At 37.2% G+C, this 21,922-nt stretch overlaps 3 protein-coding genes across 7 annotated transcripts in view; 2 read left to right on the top strand and 1 right to left on the bottom strand.

Annotated features, from left to right (window-relative positions):
- LOC134647282 (sodium-coupled monocarboxylate transporter 1-like) overlaps positions 1-21,922 on the top strand; it is a 127,271-nt gene that overhangs the window by 80,738 nt on the left and 24,611 nt on the right. The gene's annotated exons all lie outside the window — the stretch shown is intronic.
- On the top strand, positions 270-10,340 carry LOC134647279 (protein ref(2)P-like). Of its 5 annotated transcripts, XR_010096818.1 has the most exons (10): positions 273-333; positions 971-1,148; positions 2,067-2,228; positions 4,075-4,253; positions 4,792-5,173; positions 5,738-6,109; positions 6,426-6,569; positions 7,417-7,584; positions 8,946-9,012; positions 10,174-10,313. XR_010096818.1 is itself a non-coding variant. In XM_063501560.1 (9 exons), exons 1-9 carry the CDS (start codon positions 328-330, stop codon positions 10,320-10,322), a joined length of 1,725 nt encoding a protein of 574 aa, XP_063357630.1. In that variant the 5' UTR covers positions 270-327; the 3' UTR covers positions 10,323-10,340. The 5 variants fall into 5 exon arrangements, 4 of the variants coding, with proteins under 4 accessions (XP_063357630.1, XP_063357628.1, XP_063357631.1 ...); XM_063501560.1 differs by lacking the exon at positions 8,946-9,012 and having other exon boundaries at positions 270-333; positions 7,432-7,584; positions 10,174-10,340; XM_063501558.1 differs by lacking the exon at positions 8,946-9,012 and having other exon boundaries at positions 271-333; positions 10,174-10,340.
- On the bottom strand, positions 11,707-20,983 carry LOC134647650 (exosome complex component RRP42). Its single transcript, XM_063502006.1, has 6 exons — positions 20,853-20,983; positions 20,463-20,659; positions 19,925-20,090; positions 18,679-18,858; positions 18,102-18,322; positions 11,707-11,821 (listed from the first exon to the last, which is right to left on the bottom strand). The coding sequence occupies exons 1-6, from the start codon at positions 20,907-20,909 to the stop codon at positions 11,719-11,721; spliced, it is 924 nt and encodes a 307-aa protein (XP_063358076.1). The 5' UTR covers positions 20,910-20,983; the 3' UTR covers positions 11,707-11,718.

Raw genomic sequence — 21,922 nt, 5'->3', positions numbered from 1 at the left:
GCAAGGCTAATAGTTTTGTATCTTCAATCCACGCAGAGTGCAGTTAACGATAAATGAGAAAAGTTGTTTTAAAACTAATGGCTATTCATAGAATTTTATTTAATATGATATTGAAAGCCGTGACAAAAACAAGGTCATCGGTTTCTGTAATATTCACATTTTATAGTTGTAAATTATTTGATCCAATTAGTGATAAAAAATCAACGACATTGTAAACATAGAACTTTTGTGTAAAGGAGCGACATAAACATGACTTTTTGTTTTGACTTTTGACATTTTAGTTGCACAACTATTGATTATCTCTCGTATTGCGTTCTCCAACATTCTATGTATGTGAGTATTTGATGAATCATAATATTTTGCACCGTATATTTAAGCTGGCGCGCCGCACGACAACAACATTCACTCTGTGCCGTGCTGGAGGACTCACGTTTCTTGTTTGTTTTTACTGATTTTGTAAACGTAGTATCTTGAACAAGTCGATAATTGAATAGTTTTGGTTTTCTGGAATACCTGTTGCGTCCGCATAATATATTTCGACGACTTTGTACGTTTCTTTTTTCTGTTGAAAACATTTAAAAGTCGGTAAATTTAATGGTAAGCTTGTACTTGTAGTTCATTTATTTGTTTCAAACAAAATGGCGCCTCATAAAGGAAAGTGGTACCAGTTGTTTACTTGGATTTTAAAATAGTTGCTCTGCAGAGTAATGAGTACTTAACATTAGTACTAATTTCCAAAAGTTCTGTGCAGTGAGTTATCATAGACTTTTCTCTCTCTTAATGTTGCATCACTTATGGTAATTAGTAATATTACTGACAAGATTTAACTTTTTACAATGATGTATTTGTAAAACATCGTTTTTCTTACTTAACAACATTCAAATTAATCTGCTGAATTAATGTTCTAAGTATTCATTATTTTACTTTTCTTGAATTTAAAACTTTTTTTAAATCAATATGATTTTCACAGACAATGGAAGACCTAGTACAATTTAAGGTGTTTACCTTCTGGTCCCAAGATGGCCCCCCAGAGGTGCGCCGTTTCGGGATTGAGAAGAGTGTGGTTACCAGTTTCCACTACTTGAACGCCAAGCTGCAAGATGTCTTCCCTGGACTAAAGGGCAAGGCTTACACTGTTATGTGGAAAGGTAATAAAAAATAACCATTGTTTCATATTATGATATACTTAAAATTGGGACCACACAAAAGTCAATGTTACAAGATTACTTTGCCCATTTCAGGTTAAAAGAAAATAATGTTACTTGATTACTTTGCCCATTTCGGCTAGAGAAAACTTTGTGAGCATTTTGTATCTAACAAGGGTCAATATACTATATGTATAAGTATATATAATACTGTCTGCTTTCTTGGTACTGATCATCATCTTCCTCGCGTTGTCCCGGCATTTTGCCACGGCTCATGGGAGCCTGGGGTCCGCTTGGCAATTAATCCCAGTAATTGGCGTGGGCACTAGTTTTTACGAAAGCGACTGCCATCTGACCTTCCAACCCAGAGGGTAAACTAGGCCCGTATTGGGATTTGCCCGGTTTCCTCACGATGTTTTCCTTCACTGAAAAGCGACTGGTAAATATCAAATGATTTTTCGTACATAAGTTCCGAAAAACTCATTGGTACGAGCTGGGGTTCGAACCCGCGACCTCCGGATTGCAAGTCGCACGCTCTTACCGCTAGGCCACCAGCGCTTCTTGGCACTGATAATGATATAAATCATCAAAGTTAATTAAGATTGATAATGCTATATGAAAACTATCGAAAAAAAAAAGGTATAATTACGTTGAAATTTCTTAAACCAAACAAACAGCATTATTGTTGCTTTTAACTTTTCCTGTAACCATCTGGCCAGTAGGTATATTTTTCAGTTCAACCATACTTGCCTAAATAATGTCTATTACTTTTTAATTAATTTTAAATAATGAAATTTCATCATGTTAGAACCGTTAATAACATTTATTAATTAATGTGTGTTTGATATGTTTATGTGTCAGCATATTACACATTGAGTCTATGAATCCTTCTGTTCTTATCTAGTTTCTCCTTTTGTTCAGATGAGGATGGTGATGAAGTTTCCATTTCATCAGATGATGAAATGATGATAGCGCTGTCTTCTCTCCAAGGCCACATTTACAAGCTGACCGTGAAACCTAAAATACAAGACGGGGAGGACAAGGATGTTGACATCACAATTGCATTTCCGGAGGTCTCCTGCGGTAAGTAATTTTTAAAGCAGATTTTACAAGTTCTACAATTTTAACCTCAGTGTCACTTCATAGTGCTTTAAATCTTACCTGTATAAGAAAAACATACAATGTAAGGGTGTACAATATAGATTGCACCGTGATTGCACCCTATAAAGGGTTAAGATTTGTTAGTTTTTAGGTTTCCGTACCTCAAAAGGAAAAAACGAAACCCTTATAGGATCACTCGTGGATCTGTCTGTCTGTCCGACCATTCCCCCCCTTTATCTCCGAAACTACTGGGTCTAAAATTTGAAAAAGAAAAACAAAATAGTTCTGTCTATAGATGTCAGGAAAACCTATTAGAAATGTGCAGTCATGCATGTGTTGATCCAACCCCTACGGGTTTTTTAAAGACATTTCATTCACGTTCCACATAAAAAAATACATTATTTAAATTGGGTAATGTACGGAACCCTTGGAACGCGAGTCCGACTCGCACTTGACCGGTTTTTTTAAATAAAAAGTATACTTGATACTTGGTAGGGACAGTCAGCAAAGCTGTTAGCTCGGCACCTCTGCGTACACATTTGTACATGTAGTTTCATATGGTATGTTACAAAAACAGAACATCCATTTAACTTCTACATTTGGTAACTTGCCTAAAGATATACATAGCCTTTTGGCTGTCTAAAGCCCCGTCTCCATATCGCGCGGCAAACCATCGAACATTGGCTCGCCGCGCGAGCCAATGTTCGATAGCTTGCCGCGCGATATGGAGACGGGGCTTAAGACGTCAACTGCGCGCGGCTACAGCTTTCGGACACGACACGCACCGTAAGCGTGGCGATAAAAGGGTTAAATACAACAAGACACAACCAGTTACTTTGAAGTTGCACTGAGTCATGTACTTCATGTAGCATAATGATAAAGCAGAATTGATGATAGTACTTATCCTGCAACTAGCAACTAGATTTATGATTTGCTCTTGCTCAACAAAAACGAAAAAGAAGTAAGTGCGATTTCATTCAAGTTTCTTGAACACAAAACCGCCATTTGCTATACCATTGCGTCAAATACAAGAGGTGATGTTGCAGATTTGAAAGTTCTGTTACACATGAATACACGATTTGGTGAATTTGATCCATAAACTATGAGTATGCCCACGTCATTCCGATTTTAATATGCTAATTTATTTTTCTGTCCCTATTCTTGTTTTATAAGTGGCAAAGCTGTTTGACTACTTTGAATTTGAACTGATATGGGATCTTGTTATCAACAATGCTTTGAAAGCATTTATTAATTATTAAATGTAATTTATGTTAGTATCTTCGGTTAGTTATGCATTATGCACTTGCAACATTATGACCATCACTGTATTGTGTGCTCTAATTATATACAATCGCATATAAATCTTATATTCAATGATACGCGCCAGGCCAATGACTTGGAATACCTTACCTTGAGCTAGTAGAGGATTGCTTAACATCTTGTAATTGCCTTACTGAGGCTTTTAAAATCTGCGTTTTTATTATTATATCTTACGTCTGTTTACGTACTTACTACCTATATGCAATCACAAATATGACACAAACATGACCTTTTGACATCAGTGTCATCTCCTCAAAACAGATGTCTAATGAAGATTTTTTTATCATTTTAAGTGACATGTTTTTCAAAGAAATCTTATTTGACTGTGACGGCTTTTGGTATATGTAAACCCTTCAACTCCTTGTAAAGTGATGTTGCGTTGGCAGGTTGGCACAGAAGCTACCCCTGCCTCTGCCTCCCACCCTATCCACCTCACTCTCTAATATGAGCAAATTCTTTATTTATTAATCTAAAAGTACATAAGATTACATATGTATTTGTTCAACAGGCATCACAGGCCCCTCCGCGCATCATATCGGCGTGGTTTGCGACAACTGCGAGACCCCAGTATCCGGCTACCGCTACAAATGCACCGTGTGCGCCGACTTCGATTTGTGCTCGCGCTGCGAGGCAGCTGGCAACCATCCGGAGCATTGCATGGTCCGCGTGCCCGCTCCGAGCATGCCGGTTAGTACCTTAATGTTACTAGGACAGCTACCCATTTCATGGGGTTGTAGTTGTTATCCTTATATTATATATGGGACCATGGTGGGTACTGCTACCAATGCACCGTGTGCGCCAACTTCGATTTGGGCAACCATCCGGAGCATTGCATGGTGCGCGTGCCCGCTCCGAGCATGCCGGTTAGTACCTAAACGTTAGATAAGTGTTACATGGGATTATAGTCTTTATATCTAAGGGGCTATGGTAGGCTACTGATACAATGTCTGGCTCTATTCAATCCCTATTATCCCAATACGAAAACTGTCTCTGTAAGCTTGACGTGTCGTACCGTTATCGAAAAGTTTATGATCATAATTGTCATACATACTCATTTATTCAAAACGCCAATTTACATTTCAAAATTAAATTAGAATTACAATTAAAAATAAAATGGAAATCCATATTAAAATGAAACTTAAAATTAAATATACAATTATAATTAAAAACAAAAATTTATTCACGTCGAAATAAAAATAGAACATGTTTTAAAAAAATCTAACAGCGTGCCATGATCCGAGCGGCGATCAAGCGCTCCCGCCACTTCCTGAAATCCGTCGCCACCAACGCCGAGGAAGAATCCCACAAACGCCACCGCCGTGACCGCAGCGCCGACAAGAAGCACGACCATCACCGCGACCACCACCGCGACCACCACCGCGACCGCCGCTCGCGCCCCAGCTGGCTCGACACCTTCGCCACCTACATGAACGAGTTCGCCAACTTGGCCGGCGATATTGACCTTGATAACCTGAACAAGGATCAGAAGATGGAACAGCAGACCCCGCCTAATACGGCTGAGCCGCAGCCTAGCTCATCGCAGACGCAGTGCCCTTTCAAGCCGGCAATGGGCTGCCCGTTCAGACCAACCGCTGAAGCCAAGCCAGGTGTGTATTGCAAATATATATATATATCAAGTTTCTATTTAAAATTTAGTGGTAATACAATAAATCACTAATTACGATAATACTTTAGTGCAGCGGTCGGCAACCGGAGGCCCGCGAGCCGCATGCGGCCCGCGAACCTCTCACTTGCGGCCCGCGATCCTCCCTGGCTATTTTGTATGTAATATTGACAAACGACAATTTCTGATAAAGTCATAAATATTAACAAAGTGCGGCCCGCGTCAAGTTCGTTAGCTACTATGTGGCCCTTGGCTGCTAAAAGGTTGCCGACCGCTGCTTTAGTGTATTGTAACAGGAAAATAAAATCATTGGTACGACAATTCGCAAAGCGAGAAAGTTCGTTGCGACCACAAAGACTCACTGTGTAATATTAATTCTGTGTAAAGTTTATACTTTACATGGAACCTACTTACAAATATTATGTGCATCCTCCTCACTAGTTAGGCCTAAGTTGTCAGGTCACGCGTTACGCATCCTATTTAATATGTTAACCATGTAGCTCAAAACATGAGATATAAATATTCTATTTTTACCCCATGCCAACAGACACCTCCACACCGAAGCCAGCAGACAACTCCACACCAAAGCCCACAGAGTGCCCCTTCAAACCGTCCACCACCACAACACCAAACCCTGAACTTCCCCCGTTCAACCTCCCATTCGGACTGGACCTCAACGTTCTCCAGACACTTCTTCAAACCCACTTGGCTAACCTGACTCCTCGTGACCAGAACGTGCGAGAGGAAGGTCAAGGTGATAGGAAGACCGCTGATGACGCAGAAAGTGTCGAGTCTGATAAAGCCAGCACTTCTGACAGAGCCAGCGTCAGGTCCAATGAGTCTGTGATTTCTAATGACGTGAAAAAGGAGCCGTCTTTGGACAAAGCTGATGACTGGATGATGGTCAATCAGGACAAGGGTATGTATATCTCAGTTATGCGTTTTTAAACCCTATATATTTGTAGGACAAATTTAGAGTGTGGCAATAGGAGTATTTTAGCAGCGACTTATATAGAAAATTCAAATAAATATTATATTGGGACTAAAATAACAATCTCTAAACTAAACTTAAATCTATCCCAATTATTTATTTGCTATAATGAACATAGTTCAAAGCAGGCAATCTGAAAGCAACAAGTCAATTATGTAAAATTATTAATCACATTAATTCCTCTTCATATGAAATATCACATTGAAGTATGATCTTTGTTCCTAATCACCACATTTCGGTGCAGATCTGGTGGACCTGGCTTATGTGAATGTACAGCCAACCGCTCCGGAACAGGGCCCGATTGGGTTCAACCTTCCCGAAGAATTCCAGCAGCGCGTCAACATCTCCGGTGGTAATCTGTACCCGCCTCTCAATATGGCTACCGCAGGTAATTGATCCATGTATGCATGTCGCCCTGTCTTTAATGACATCATCAATATTGTGGTCCAAGGGTCAAATTAAATCATATTTTGAATACAATAAAATATTCTATTCTTTATTTTCCATGATTCTACTCTACCAACTTGTCTAGTCGCTTTGTTAATGTTACAGTAATTGTGGTCTTTCTTTACTTTCTATGTGTAATTGCTTTGATTTGGTGCATTCACTGATTATCCTCATTCAGCCTTTGTTATATTATGAGTTCAGTAAAGAATTGTTAGACTTATCAAATAGAATACTTCTGTAAATGTTTAAAATCAATATATGTTGATGCATGCAGAAAAACGTACTGCTAAGTATATACCTCCCTTAAAATTTGTAACTTGAGTAGGTAGCTGCCAAGTTACCCGTATTGGAAGATTTGCAAGGAAGGCGCGGGCTCATTTCACGAGCCACAAGTTGTTTCATTGTCTTGTCTCATTTGGGAGCGTTCAAGTATTACGTAACGAATTTGGGGGGAGGGGGGAGTCTTGTGAAACGTTACGATCGTTACAGGGGAGGGAGGGGGGGTTTGAACTACGCGTTACGTAACATTGTTTTTAATAATATTAACAATAACAAAGGTATTTTAGCGACTTTCCGGTACTTTACGCCACATAATTGTGGCCTTTAGGTTAAAAAATGGTCACTTGGTGGTTACGTAACGTTTTACTAGGGGGAGGGGGGAGTACAGAAAAACGTTACGGCGCGTTACATGGGGGGGAGGGGGAGTCAAAAATGTCCAAAAATTGCGTTACGTAATACTTGAACGCTCCCTTTGTTAATGCAAACATTGACCCAATTTTAATATCTAGTGTTGAATACTAAAGAAGCCGAGCTGCCTAAGAGCCAGGCTGCCGCTGCGCCTGCGCAGCGCGCCCCCGCCCCGGCACCCGCTCCCGCCCCCGCTACCGCCTCTGCCGCCGCCGCCGCCGCCGCCGCGCCCGCGCAAACCCCCAAACCGCAGCCGCAGCGTCACCCTTGTAAGTAAATTGTAATTTATAATTACACCGCAAACTCATTCTAACTATACTTGGTCAACCAGATCTTGACAGTAGAAAAAGGCGGCAAATTTGAAAAATGTAGGCGCGAAGGGATATCGTCCCATAGAAAATTTGAATTTCGCGCCTTTTTTTACTGACAAGATTTGGTTGACCAGCTATAAATTGTACTTTTTAGGGTTCCGTAGCCAAATGGCGAAAAACGGAACCCTTATGGATTCGTCATGTCTGTCTGTCCGTCCGTATGTCACAGCCACTTTTTTCCGAAAATATAAGAACTATACTGTTGAAACTTGGTAAGTAGATGTATTCTGTGAACCGCATTAAGATTTTTACACAAAAATAGAAAAAAAAAACAATAAATTTTGTGGGTTCCCCATACTTAGAACTGAAACTCAAAAAAAATTTTTTTCCTCAAACCCATACGTGTGGGGTATCTATGGATAGGTATTCAAAAATGATATTGAGGTTTCTAATATCATTTTTTTCTAAACTGAATAGTTTGCGCGAGAGACACTTCCAAAGTGGTAAAATGTGTCCCCCCCCCCGGAAACTTCTAAAATAAGAGAATGATAAAACTAAAAAAAATATATGATATACATTACCATGCTAACTTCCACCGAAAATTCGTTTGAACGAGATCTAGTAAGTAGTTTTTTTAATACGTCATATATCGTAAACCGCAGTTGAAATTTTCACAGATGATGTATTTCTGTTGCCTGCGTAATGGTACGGAACCCTTCGTGCGCGAGTCCGACTCGCACTTGGCCACCTTTTGTCACCACTTACATTTCAAATTGCAAAAAAGCAAATCGTTGCTATATCCAGAATATTTATTTTATAAAGTCTTAATATACGAAACTTGGCACACGTCTAAAAATTCGTGTCAAAGATTACGAAAACATTTCCATGCCGAAAACAATGAAATACTTATACATAGACAAAACGGAATTTGTTTTGTACGTTCAATAATGTTAAATTTTATCTCTTCATGAGTCACTAGTATTTTGATGTGTCACTGATAGCCATCGCAATAACGGTCTGAAAACCCTCAACGGATAAGATAAATGTACTAGATTCGCTTTGTTCTACTTCTACTATTTAAATTTATGGCGATACTATTTAATAACATAATCACGAGGCGAGTAGTATTCATGATGTTCTTTCACGATAAATTAATGATATATTTGATTTTGTTATCGAGGTTCAGTTTCCTATATAATTTATGTATCGTCTACCACACTACCGCAACATAACTGCAATTAGTTACAAAAATCTTGATAGTTTAAGCTTTGGTGTAAGATTGCCCCGTAATATTTATTATTTATTTTATTCTTCCATAGAACTAGTAACAATTTCCACGGCTTGCCGTTGCATCATGCTGAATAGGGTCCTTATACCGTCGTTTGTGTAAGTCCTATATGTTTGTCATTTGTTCACGCTATCTTCACCCCCTCCTAATATCGATTGAAAGTGTTTTTTCACCCCAAATATCCTTCTTCATTAAGTATATGGGAGACGATGAGACTGGTGAAACTGCTCCTTAAGCACTATATTGGGCTGATTGCTGGTTGTGGGCTGGTTCAAGGCTAGAAATCGAGAATAAATGACACTGATTCTTCCCATCACCATTTGTGTATCCTCGGTACAACTGCAATAATATTTTATACAAAAAAGACCGCATAAATATTTGACACGATCTTATTTATAGGCTTTATAGCGCAATAAGAGCGAATCACATATTTAGCTACTTTCGCTGTGTAAAATATTATACAGGTGGCTGTACACGCCACATACGCCACCGCTTTAAACGCGTTGGCTAATCTGCGACTACGACGGACCATAGTCCCTGCCACTCATGAGTAGAATAATGACTTGTTAATATTTTATAACATACAGACACAGACCCAACTAAATGTGGTTATACCCATAGTTTATTGTCAACTCAAATAAATATTTCTTTTTAGGGTTCCGTAGCCAAATGGCAAAAAACGGAACCCTTATAGATTCGTCATGTCTGTCTGTCTGTCTGTCCGTCTGTCTGTCCGTCCGTATGTCACAGCCACTTTTCTCCGAAACTATAAGAACTATACTGTTGAAACTTGGTAAGTAGATGTATTCTGTGAACCGCATTAAGATTTTCACACAAAAATAGAAAAAAAACAATACATTTTTGGGGTTCCCCATACTTCGAACTGAAACTCATAAATTTTTTTTTCATCAAACCCATACGTGTGGGGTATCTGGGGGATAGGTCTTCAAAAATGATATTGAGGTTTCTAATATCATTTTTTTCTAAACTGAATAGTTTGCGCGAGAGACACTTCCAAAGTGGTAAAATGTGTGTCCCCCCCCCCCCCTGTAACTTCTAAAATAACAGAATGATAAAACTAAAAAAAATATATGATGTACATTACCATGTAAACTTCCACCGAAAATTGGTTTGAACGAGATCTAGTAAGTAGTTTTTTTTTAATACGTCATAAATCGCCTAAATACGGAACCCTTCATGGGCGAGTCCGACTCGCACTTGGCCGCTTTTTTACTCAATATGGTATCTCCATCCCCCAGCTCCGCACATCGAGGCCGCCATTCAGCAGATGCTGTCTATGGGCTTCACCAACGACGGAGGCTGGCTCACTCAGCTGCTCGAGAGCAAGGATGGCAATATCGCCGCCGTGCTCGACCTGCTCACCCCTGTCAACCCTAAGCAGAAGTAAAGCGGCGATATGGGCACTTCCTGTCTCACTGTCACACTCAATGGAAAGATCGTAATGCCTGGGCCAGACTAACGGCAAACGCCGTTGATTAAGATCGGTTTTCCTAGGATAGCGGTGCCGTCATATAGCGGCCGTCTCCATACTAAATAATACGGCTAAATATGGATGTCGTAGTATTTGTATGGAGACGGCCGCTATATGACGGCACCGCTATACTAGGAAACCAGAGCATTATCGCGATAATCCCAGTGTGGCCGTATAAAAAGTGTCCATTATCGCGATTATCAACGGCCCGTTAGTGTGGCCCCGGCATAAGAGTGACTAGCACAAACAATGACAGCAGCGACAACACAACACCATCATCAGTGACCTCTCTGAACAGAGTGTAGTGTTACATCAATAACACCAAAATTAGTATTTGAATAATCCATTTCATAAGTAAGGAAGTGCCTGAAGGAAGTTAGTGGCGCGACAATAACGCCATCTGTTAGGAATAATCACGCATTATTTTAAATAAAGTACACATTATCCATAACTATATCTTTATCGTCATTATAACGAGATATTATCACTTTTAAGTGGATATATTCTAAGAGCATTATTAAATTGGGAATTAACTAACTGCACAGGAATCTTGATGTTTGAAATTACCAGTTTAAGACTGTTTTTAATTATAGATTATACTTGACTTGTATTCATGCAATTATTCAATTGAATACAATTCCATAATGAATATTATAAAATAATGGTAGACATTTATTATAATGTAGATTATCTACTTGCCTAAGTTTATTCAACGATTACACTGTATTTATTAGAATTATTCTTTTTTTATTTACTTTTGATTCGCAAGAGTATAAGTTTGGTACTCTATATTTCTTTACTGTTAAAATATGCTTATACGTGTTGAATTTATTGCTTTGATGTTCCCTCAATTCAGTCATTTTCTCTTTGATGTTCATAGACTTCATAGTTCTGGAAATATCCAAGATATGTAATCACTTGTGTGTGGAATGGTATAGCAACTACGCACTATAATAACTTGCTGTTAACACATTCACTGCCAGACAAAAAACGGCGCACTACCCCAGAAACCGGTTGTCTATAGCTGCGTATAAAAGCGGGTTGTCCGGCATCTGAGCAAAGTTCACGAGCGCCCACCAGGTGGGTTCCTAGCAGTGAATGTGTTAATGAACTAGATTTGAATGTGAGGGAAGAAAAGACTGGCTTGGCCTACACTAGACAGGGAAGGATGTGATATCTAAAGTGTGATGTTATTGTTAAGGGTTAATGTTAATTATAGATTACGAAAATGTATCTGAATGTATACTTAATTAAATAAAGGCATACGGGAAAAAGTTGAGTTTATTAAAAAAAACCTGTTAAAGTTAAGATTTTATTTGAGAAATCCATAGGAATGCTTTTTTAGGCCGATAGTTTCCTTTCGTTCTCGTAGAAGTGCGTCACCTAAAGCTTCATCTAGACATTTGGCAGCAATTCTGAAATGAAAAGAGAACGAAATTCATAAAATTCGGCTTACTGCACAGCAATTTAATTGGTCGAAAAACATTATTTCATTATTTATCTAATCTGTATCTGGTAATTATTTTCTAACAAAAGAATGAATTAAGTTTCCTAACAATGGGGGTTCGTGTTTAATTAACCTTTTCCACGCCGTGTCAAACACAAAAGCTGTCACCAAGGACCGGAACCGGTTACCTTAACCGGGGTTTTTCATAGGGTTATTTTAGAAGTGGTTATAAAAACCCCTACCATAACGGTAACCGTCTGATAAGGTAACACTTTGATTCGGTAACCGTATCAGATCGAGTTAACCCCTGTTACCGGTAACCGAAATAAAAACCCCGTCTATGCTGTTACCTCATAATAAGGTTTTGAACCAGTTCAAACGATTGTAAACTTTACGCAGACTTAAATTCAACTTATTATTGAATAACCGTGGTTGGCATGGGCGGTCTATGAAGCCTCCAGCACAAACAAGTTTTTTTGCCGGTAACTTCGCTTATTGACAATTCAAACAATATTGCACTTTGAGTCCTTAAGCTAAAATTGAAAACAAGTGAGCAATTACAGTATTATTTTTAGAGCGACAGCCGCGGCGCAGCGCGGCCATTCCTTTGTTTATCTTTATACCTGTGTGTTCCTATTGTTTTTGTCAATTCTAGTTTAGAAATTTTTAGAAAAGGGGTCGCAAGTAAACAACATCCTATCCTAGTAATATCTGCTATTATTTAGATATATTTTATGCTACTTAGATTATTATTTTTATTTTCGGGTTCACACTTGATATGTACCTACAGATTAAAGACTGATTTAAAGAAAAAATTTCACCTAACTAGTAATTTTACTGGTACCTAGTTAGGTATAATTTATCTTAAGTGATTTAAAAAAAAAACACTTTGTGATAAAGATACATGCGCTAGCGGATTGTGGTAGATATTTTACCATTGTTAACAAATGACATATGTACTAGTTATTATGAGCTTATTTTATAATAAGCAATTAAAGTCTATTTTTTTATTCGGTAGACTAAAATGACATTTCATAGTATGAAATGAAATGACACATGATGTTCATACTACGAAATGTCATTTTAGTCTACCGAATAAAAAATAGACTTTAGTTTAAAATGTTTTCAGATGCGGTGAGTTGTATGAGCTAAGTCGTAATTTACCTTGTACCGCTTAATGCAGCGATCAGAAAATATCTATAGCAGTTATAAACTTATTTTAATACTACAAATCTTTCATTAATACCAGGGGGCTCAGCACGGTTCCATTTTTATCGACTATCACTATGCCCGTCACTTTCGCACTTACATACTTGTTAGAACGTGACAGGCATGGTGATAAACGATAAAAATGCGACCGTGCTACTAGGGCAGAATTCATTATACATATTCATTGGGTATCTATAACATTGGTAGGTGAAATAGTTTTGATTAAATTAAATAGATACATAATTACATACATACTTAGTAAGCAGTGTTGGGCATTCAAGAATAAAATCATTATTTAAATAAGAATTCCTAAGAATAAAATCATGTTGATTTTATTCCCGTCAAAATTATTCAAATAATTTTGATCGGAAATAATTCGTATGTGAAAAAATTGAATAAGAATAATCTCATTCTTAATCAAATAAATATAATCATGATTTTATATTCTAAATAATATTCCTGGATTAAACATGTAGTATGGGTGCCGTATAGGCGTTACGTATAGATGGAAGTAAATTAGACAAGAAACTATTATGTTTCTTGACTAATTTATACCTGATTTTATGCAATAAAATCTTACAAATTTAATTTACTGCCGCATAGTCTTGGTATTGGACGATACCCGTATTTATTTTAATGTGATAACTAAATCATCAGGTACAATTCAGCTGCTCTGAACGGATGGTGGATAGCGAAACTCTTCAATGGCTGTGCCTAAATTAATGTAAAAAATAAAAAACCGGCCAAGTGCGAGTCTGACTCGCGCAGGAAGGGTTCCGCACCATTACGCAAAAACCAGCAAATAAATCACGTTTGTTGTATGGGAGCCCCACTTAGATATTTATTATATGCTGTTTTTAGTATTTGTTGTAATAGCAGCAACATAAATTAATTATTTGTGAAAATTTCAACTGCCTAGCTATCACGGTTCATGAGATACAGCCTGGTGGCAGACAGACGGATAGAGGAGTCTTAGTAATAGGGTCCCGTTTATACCCTTTGGGTACGGAACCCTGAAAAAAGATGTTTTTAAAGGTAGGATAAGGAATGGCTTGATATGGTGTATTCCTATTTCTCCCCGCCGGGCACAGATGGGAATAGGCGCTTCATTTAAATCATTCCCATATGTCCCCGCCTCATGTATCGCGGCGATCACGTTGGGCAGGAACAAATGGGGAAAATACTCATGATTTTTTTCTGTTTTCGAATTATGTTTATAATTCGTTTTTTTTAGCATTAGAAAGAACTTGAAAGAAGGTAAGCGACTTTTTAAAAACCATAACTATTACTTATGAAAGCAGAAGACTATAAAAGATCGTATTAGATTCATAATTGTTACATATTTACCGTAACTTATTTTTAAAATGTGCTTTTCAATTAAAAGAGACATCAAGATTGTTTACCTTATTTCTAATGCTAAAAAAAACGAACTATAGTATGTGGTTTCAGTATCCGAGTTACTACCAAGACTTATGGTGTTTTTAAAAGCTCTTCTGATATTTAAAATTTGCATTTATTATTTAGACGGAAATTAACAGGTATATCGTTTGACACAACGCTTGCCGCACGTGTTTAGCAAATGCTGACAAAGAATTCACCACGCCACGACTTAATCCTATTGTTATTGCCAATGAGTAATAAATGACGGTCTCAAGTGCAAACACGCCTGCAACTTTCTGCAAATCTATTTAATTATAGTGATAAGCGTAGGACTCTTTTCTTACCTGCAGTAATTTACTATCTCATTCACTTTCCGTAGGTGTGAAAGAGATAGCATACGTAAGACCTCAAGGCTGGTAGGAATAATAAACAAAATACATACTTAATACGCAAAGAAATATACATTGAACCATCATAATTATAATTTCGCAGTTTACTTTCTATGTAGCTTCATTATAAAATTATCATCACCGTTTCGAAGGCTTCAAAAAATTCAAATCAATCCGACCATTGAAAAGAGGGGTGAAATTCATTTTACTATCTATATACATTGTACTACATATAATATGACGTATAATATGACCAAATAAATGCCATTTAACCTTGTTACCACTAACTCATGTATCTACAATTACATCAATTAGTCATGACACGGCAGAGTACTGATAACAATACTGTAGTGTAGTACAATAACAAGGCTTTATTGTTGTCACTATGACTCTCACCGCATTCTGCTTAATCCTAAATATCCTAATACAATAGAAAATACCACGACCTTTAAACATTCGGTGCACTTGCGTTGTAGCGCGTGCCAGCGGAGCGCAGCGTTTCGATTTAAATACGCATGTTGCTTCGCCTGTGTAGGTATATTTATTATCTTCATGTTATTAGGTACTAGGAAGTGCAAATAATTGACTTCATACATGAAAGATATTTTCCAGATTTTGTTCAATAGTCACCTTCAACAACACGAGAGTAATCTAGAGCAGAGTTGGGCAAAAAATAACTTGAATAAGAATAAGAATAAAAACAGAAATTTCATTCTTATTCCAATCGATTTGAATAAGAATAATTCTTGCACTCGTTATTTTAGAATAAATAGAAAGTGAATAAATCATGACACTTTTATTTTAAATGAAAAAGACAAAACGGAATATTTATTCCAGATGTAGGATTATACTAAATAACGTTTTATTCAATTAGAATGTTATTCTGAATTAATTTAACTTTTGTAGTTACATACTACTACTTTTAATTTTGTAAGTTTCTAAAATAAATAAAACAAATAAAATAGATAAAACAAATAAAATAAATGAAATAAATAAATAAAAACAAATAAATTATATTATTTACATCTATTTTATTAGTATTGCATTTTAGTTTTTATATAATATTATAAGTATTAGTTTAATTTTTAAGTAGGTTTATTTTAATTTTAGTTTAGGTTTTAAATTTTTAATTCATACTATTCATAGTTTGAAGGTACAGAAATTTACAAATTTAATATACTTAGGTAAATATAAAAATTAATGGTATTGTATGCATTTAGGCCATAGGTACCCGGCTGAATGTACCTAGTACGCTGCTGGCGTTCCCTCTTTGTACCGCTAGCGAGATACGCTGGATTAAAAATGCGCCGGACCTGGGGTCGCCGCTTTTCTCTCGTAGGCGTTGACCTAACTTTCTTATGAATTTTTTAGCATCAGCACACCAAGGCCCGCTGGTTTCTATGGCTACTGGTACAAAATCGAAGGTCGGCTCCAGATTTGAGTATTTAACCCGTTTTAGTTTAGCGGCGTTTTCGGCAGCAGCTCCAGCTTTGTGCACCATTCATAGTTAGTTGTAATGTTTTTTTATTATTACCTTTTAAGTTAAATAAATGAACTTTATCCTAATAAAATAAATAAGATAAATAAAATAAACGAAATAAATAAAATATATAAAATAAACAAAATCAATAAAATAAATAAAATAAATAAAGTAAATAAAGTAAATAAAGTAAATAAAGTAAATAATGTAAATAAAGTAAATAAAGTAAATAAAGTAAATAAAGTAAATAAAGTAAATAAAGTAAATAAAGTAAATAAAGTAAATAAAGTAAATAAAGTAACTTAAGTAACTAAAGTAACTAAAGTAAATAAAGTAAATAAAGTAAATAAAGTAAATAAAGTAAATAAAGTAAATATAAAGTAAATAAAGTAAATAAAGTAAATAAAGTAAATAAAGTAAATAAAGTAAATAAAGTAAATAAAGTAAATCAAATACATAAAATAAAAAATAAAAAAAAATAAACAAAATAAAAAAAATAATCAAAATAATCAAAATAAATTATATAAATAAAATTAACAAAATTAATGACAAATAAAATAAATGAAATAAGTAAAATAAACAAAATAAAAAAATAGACAAAATAAGTAAAATAAACAAAAACATTAAAATAAACAAAAACATTAAAATAAGCAAAATTAAAAAAAATACAAAAATAACAAAATAAACTATTAGTTCTATTAATAAATTAACTTTTTCTTTTAGTAGGTATTTGACTGACGGCACATCACTAAATACGAATGTAGCAAACCAATAAGCAACCGATAATAAAGGTTACCATAACTGAATAAAAACCGGTTAAAAACCCCTAACAAAAACCCTAACGCGATGGGGTTTTGAGATTAACTCGGTTAAAGGTTAAGGTTACCGTTTCAATAAGCTTACCGTTACAATCAGGTAACAGTATGATAGGGTTACCGAATGATACGGTAACCGAATTGATTGGGTTACCGAATGGATAGGATTAAGCGTAAAGAGGGGTTTTCCGGTCCTTGGCTGTCACACGGACTTGAAGTTGAACTTTAGGGCGCATGTACACGGTGCCGCCTCCGCGCCGCCGCCGCACCTTCGCGCTATGTATAGCCTGACCAGTAATATATGATAATTGTCAAGAGAGCGCTGTTATTCTCATGTATAGGGTGACAATTCAGTGTAGTATGAAAAAATTAGTTCCAGTGAAATTCCGCAACATGGCGCACCCTCAATAGATCCTGGTTCACCTATACACGAGACGCGTAAAGCCGCCGCCGCCGCACCTTCGCGCTATGTACACGAGACGCGTAAACCCGCGGCGGCGGGCTATACGTGTCTCGTGTACATAGCGCGAAGGTGCGGCGGCGGCGTGGCGGCGGGTTTTACGCGTCTCGTGTACATAGCGCGAAGGTGCGGCGACGGCGGCGCGGAGGCGGCACCGTGTACACGCGCCCTTATGTATATGCACGTAGGTCGATGTTGCTCTGGGGTCTGTGACCGATTAATCGGTCTTTGGCGTTGAACCTACGGTGCGGATATATCCGTCATTGGCGTCCAAAAGGTTAACGACCTGAGTACAATTCCATTAACTCTTTTCAAATTACGTTTCTGGATAATACATAGATTTAGCATCCTGACATCACTTAGGTGCAAGGTTCCTTTTCATACGGCTATCATTAGTTCAAAATGCACTTGCTCCTTTCAAGTGCTTTTAGGGTCTCTTCCAGGGTGTGGTACCTCATGGTTAGCAGACCCCAACCACGAAGCAAATAGGTATCCATACAAAATTTGGCACTTACATTCCCTGGTTGATGGCATCCTTGAGCGTCTTCGGCGCCACGCTGCCCGGGCCGTTCATGGCTATAGTTGTGCACTTGCCGCCTTCGGGAGCCTCCAGGGCTTCCTTGCTGTACTGTCGGGGGTTACCCGAGACTCCAACTACGAGGGAGATGACGCTGCAACTTTCTTCTTCGGCTGATGGGTCGACGACGCACTTGTCCCCGATTTTGCATAATGTTACCTGTGAATTGTAATAATGACATGACATTAATGTTTTAAGTTGGTTGTTGATACCTATTCAAACAACGCCATGTGAGTATAGACAAGATAATTTATTGGTGGAAATCTGATGTTTTCACATTGGGTTTTAAAAATACAGTCTTAAACTGAAAATCAGGTTGGATTTAATTAACCCTTTTCCTTATAACTAAGGCCTTTCTTTGGCTTTGGCAACCTATTCGCAGGGATTATTCCACTAACCAGTTTTCAAGAAAGTGACTGTCACCTGACCTTTCAAAACAATTGAGAAATCAGGCCTTATAAAAGTCCTATGATGTGTTTCTACCCTAATGCGACAAAGGTAACAAGAATATTTACCAAGAGTGGTGCACTTCCAACATCTAAAAGTTTACTATCATAGGGATCGTCGGACAGCTGCAAGTCAACATTTCCCCCGTCCATCAGTGCTGCCTTTACGAGAGGAATCCTGGTGTTGAACAACGCCGCTTTGACGGCGAGGGAGACTGCATCACACAGGTTGCCACCACTTTCAAGTATCTGGAAATGCAAATATTTATGAGCTGTGTTGGCAGGTAAGGTAGATGCACCACTGCTCATGCACTGGAATGGGCTGCATGTGGCAGCCACAGATGCTGAGAAGTGGTGCATTTAGGTTGCCTAGTTATATAGTTATATTTATTGTCTGTACTTACTTGTAGATTTATTATTGGATTTATTATTATTATTTTGTATTTTAATTATCACTAACCTTAATTAATTTTAAGATTTGTTTGTTTGTTTGTTGTTGTACTAACAATTATGGATCGTATGGATTTGAAATAAATAAATAATTGAATTGAATTGAATTGTTAATGGCATATGGTTTGTCAGAAGACTCAGAGGTGTATCTGGCGCTGGCTATCATTTCCAAACCTCTCATGCTATGCACATCTTACTTTGAAATGCATATGAGGTGGAAGTGGTTCATTTGCAACTGATTGGTGAATAAAGATAAGATAAAAAGATAAAGGATAGTTTATTCAAGTACTAAAAAAGTCTGAATAATGCGGTAGCTTCAAATTAATCAGACCCGGGGCCCGTTTCTCAAAAGTTTGTGACTTATAATACAAGCGGATGTCACTTTTTGACAGCTTTTGTTAGAAAGGGAATTGCACTTCTATTACAAGCTTTTGAGAAACGGGCTCCTGGATGCACCTTCACATAATAATATTGGGCATTATTTTCTACACAATTGTGTGGAATGTGTACAATGCTTGCTTACTATTTGCATTGCTTAAAAAGTACTGAGTGTTCCTGTTATACAGATCCAGTGAAATGCAAAAACAGATTGTTGAATGACATGGTAGAAACAAGAAAGATCTATAATAAGCTTTATGCTGAATCAAACTGTATAGGGTTTAAAATTGTATATTATTGAAAACATAACTTTAACGCATTTATTGCCACCCAGGTATACAATACATCTGCGCCAAGCCACAACAATTTCGTCTTATAAAGCTGTAGTATCACGATCCCGACTATTGGGTCTTCTGGCCTGGGAGCGAAATCATAAAATACCCAATAGTCGCGTTTTCGGCACTGAATGTGTTAATCAAGTTCTTACCAAAACATCAATGTACAGCTTCCAACACTGCTTTCCCTGTAAGATGGACAGTTGCTTGAGATCAAATGCTTGTGAGGAGTGATAGGCCCGCTGCATGAGGTTTGCTATGCTGTTGGCAAGCTGTTCTCCTCCCCGACCTTCAAATTCTGGGGTTGCATTTGCAGAGCTGGAATTATTTTCAAGTAAAATATAATTTTTCATACACTACATATAAAAATAATGCCCCCTGTCAATTGCCAAAATCCTACTCGACAGAAGGTAAACAATGTAGGCATTTTGAAAATAGGTACTTAACTTTTGAGTAATAAGTAAGGTACCTAATTTGAATCTGATGCTAATTATAGTATAGTTTGCTAGTCCTTATTGTTTTCCTTATGTAACCACCCCAGAAGATATGTTCATTATTACAAACTCTTTAACACGTCGCACCATAGAAAAATCAAAAGAAATCTATGCACTTTTAGTCTCACAATGATATTTAATTGATGCCTGCACCCATTGAGGCAGGTACCTCTATATATTAATGTAGACAACTCACCAATCTACAAAGAATTCTATCTTTCCCAAGTCTGGTTTGTCAGGTTTTGGTACATCAATTTCTGTTTTTACACCAACAAGTATATCTGTATTGGCTAAGCGAAGCCTGGCTGATCCGCTTGCATGGCTGACTACATCGGTTTCTAACTCCATAGGCCTGTAATCTATGTTTGATCGGCCATCTGAACGGTAATCATCCTGCAATTGAAATGTTAAGTAAATTATTATTGACGCTCGTTTAATTTCATAAACAGCTAATAACTAAAGAGTTGCTAATGTACTGGGCAAAGTAAGCTAAGGTGAATGCCGCTCCTTATAATTCGACATTTAGTTAAAGGATAACTTCTGATTAATGTTTTGGACTAGGTTAGGAATTAGGAATAATACTTACTTGTACGCCGTGAAGAATAAATACTTTTTCCGAAGGACTTAATAATAAGTTAGCCATGTTCTAAGTGAACAGCACTGTAGCGTAGCACAAAATTAGATTATTTATTTATAGAGTTTCAGTTTGTAAAACAAAAAACAACATAAACTAAGTACATGTGAATATGACAGTTGAATTGAGTGACACTGACAGACCGTGACAGTTGACGCGACATGGTCCAAAACATAGGTCCAGAACAACGTACAAACGGAACGATTACATTATGCTGTTCAAGGACAAGTTACAGGCAGTATGGCTTAGAGCTTTAGCCTGTCCAGGTGGACGAAAAAAAAAACAAGGACAAGTTACCGAATTTCACGCTAGATGGCACTATTGCGAGTAGTAAAAATCCTGAATCACGTTATAAGATTTTGTAATGACAATGACCCCGAATTTATGCAACTTTTGTTTAGTTTACGAAATGCAAACTAGAATATGTAACTGCAAAACCGCAGTAGACTTTCAGTAGAGCCGCAAATATTATTTTCTTCAGTCTGGGAACTCCAAGTGGTAATATTTTAAGTGACTTGAAGAGCCGGCCAGCCACTGACCTAGTCAAAATCCTGAATCGCGCTGTCATGATTTTTCTTCGAATTAATGACCCAAAGTTCATGTAGGTACCTATGTTTAGGTTACGAAATAAGAACCACAATTTAAAATTTAGATTGTGCGCTATTTCTATTAAAAAACTCAGATTTATATGCAATGGAAAATCATAAGCGCCGAGGGTTTCGGCTTTAAATGTGTGTACTGTGTAAATGAAAATGAAGATGTAGGTAGGTACCCACTAATATAATTGAAGCCATGGACCTAGAATATTACGGACAGAGTTTCGCTTACAACACAACTTTGATTCCAACATCCACCAGTTTCATAGTATTTACGCGTTACACACACACATTGACAGCCCACATCCACCAGTTTGCCGTCAGACGAATCGAAACGTCATTGAAGTAAACATGTCGAAGAAAAATATAAAATATGCCAGCATGCGTAGTTAAATCCTGCTAGAATTGTACCGATAGAAAGAAAAA

The sequence above is a fragment of the Cydia amplana genome, chromosome 4 (assembly GCF_948474715.1).
Source record: "Cydia amplana chromosome 4, ilCydAmpl1.1, whole genome shotgun sequence".
Lineage (NCBI taxonomy): Eukaryota > Metazoa > Arthropoda > Insecta > Lepidoptera > Tortricidae > Cydia > Cydia amplana.
Note: the sequence above shows the minus strand (reverse complement) of the source record. Positions and strands in the feature narration are given on the sequence as shown.

What these genes read in the sequence shown, in the direction of transcription:
- LOC134647279 (XM_063501558.1), top strand. An exon ending in TGCCCGCTCCGAGCATGCCG is followed by an intron (nt 4,254 to 4,791) that starts GTTAGTACCTTA and finishes AAAATCTAACAG; the next exon opens with CGTGCCATGATCCGAGCGGC. An exon ending in GCAGCCGCAGCGTCACCCTT is followed by an intron (nt 7,585 to 10,173) that starts GTAAGTAAATTG and finishes TCCATCCCCCAG; the next exon opens with CTCCGCACATCGAGGCCGCC.
- LOC134647650 (XM_063502006.1), bottom strand. Translation starts at nt 20,909, where the DNA reads ATGGCTAACTTATTATTAAGTCCTTCGGAAAAAGTATTTATTCTTCAC. An exon ending in TTATTCTTCACGGCGTACAA is followed by an intron (nt 20,660 to 20,852) that starts GTAAGTATTATT and finishes TTTCAATTGCAG; the next exon opens with GATGATTACCGTTCAGATGG. An exon ending in GATGCCATCAACCAGGGAAT is followed by an intron (nt 11,822 to 18,101) that starts GTAAGTGCCAAA and finishes TTTTCATTTCAG; the next exon opens with AATTGCTGCCAAATGTCTAG.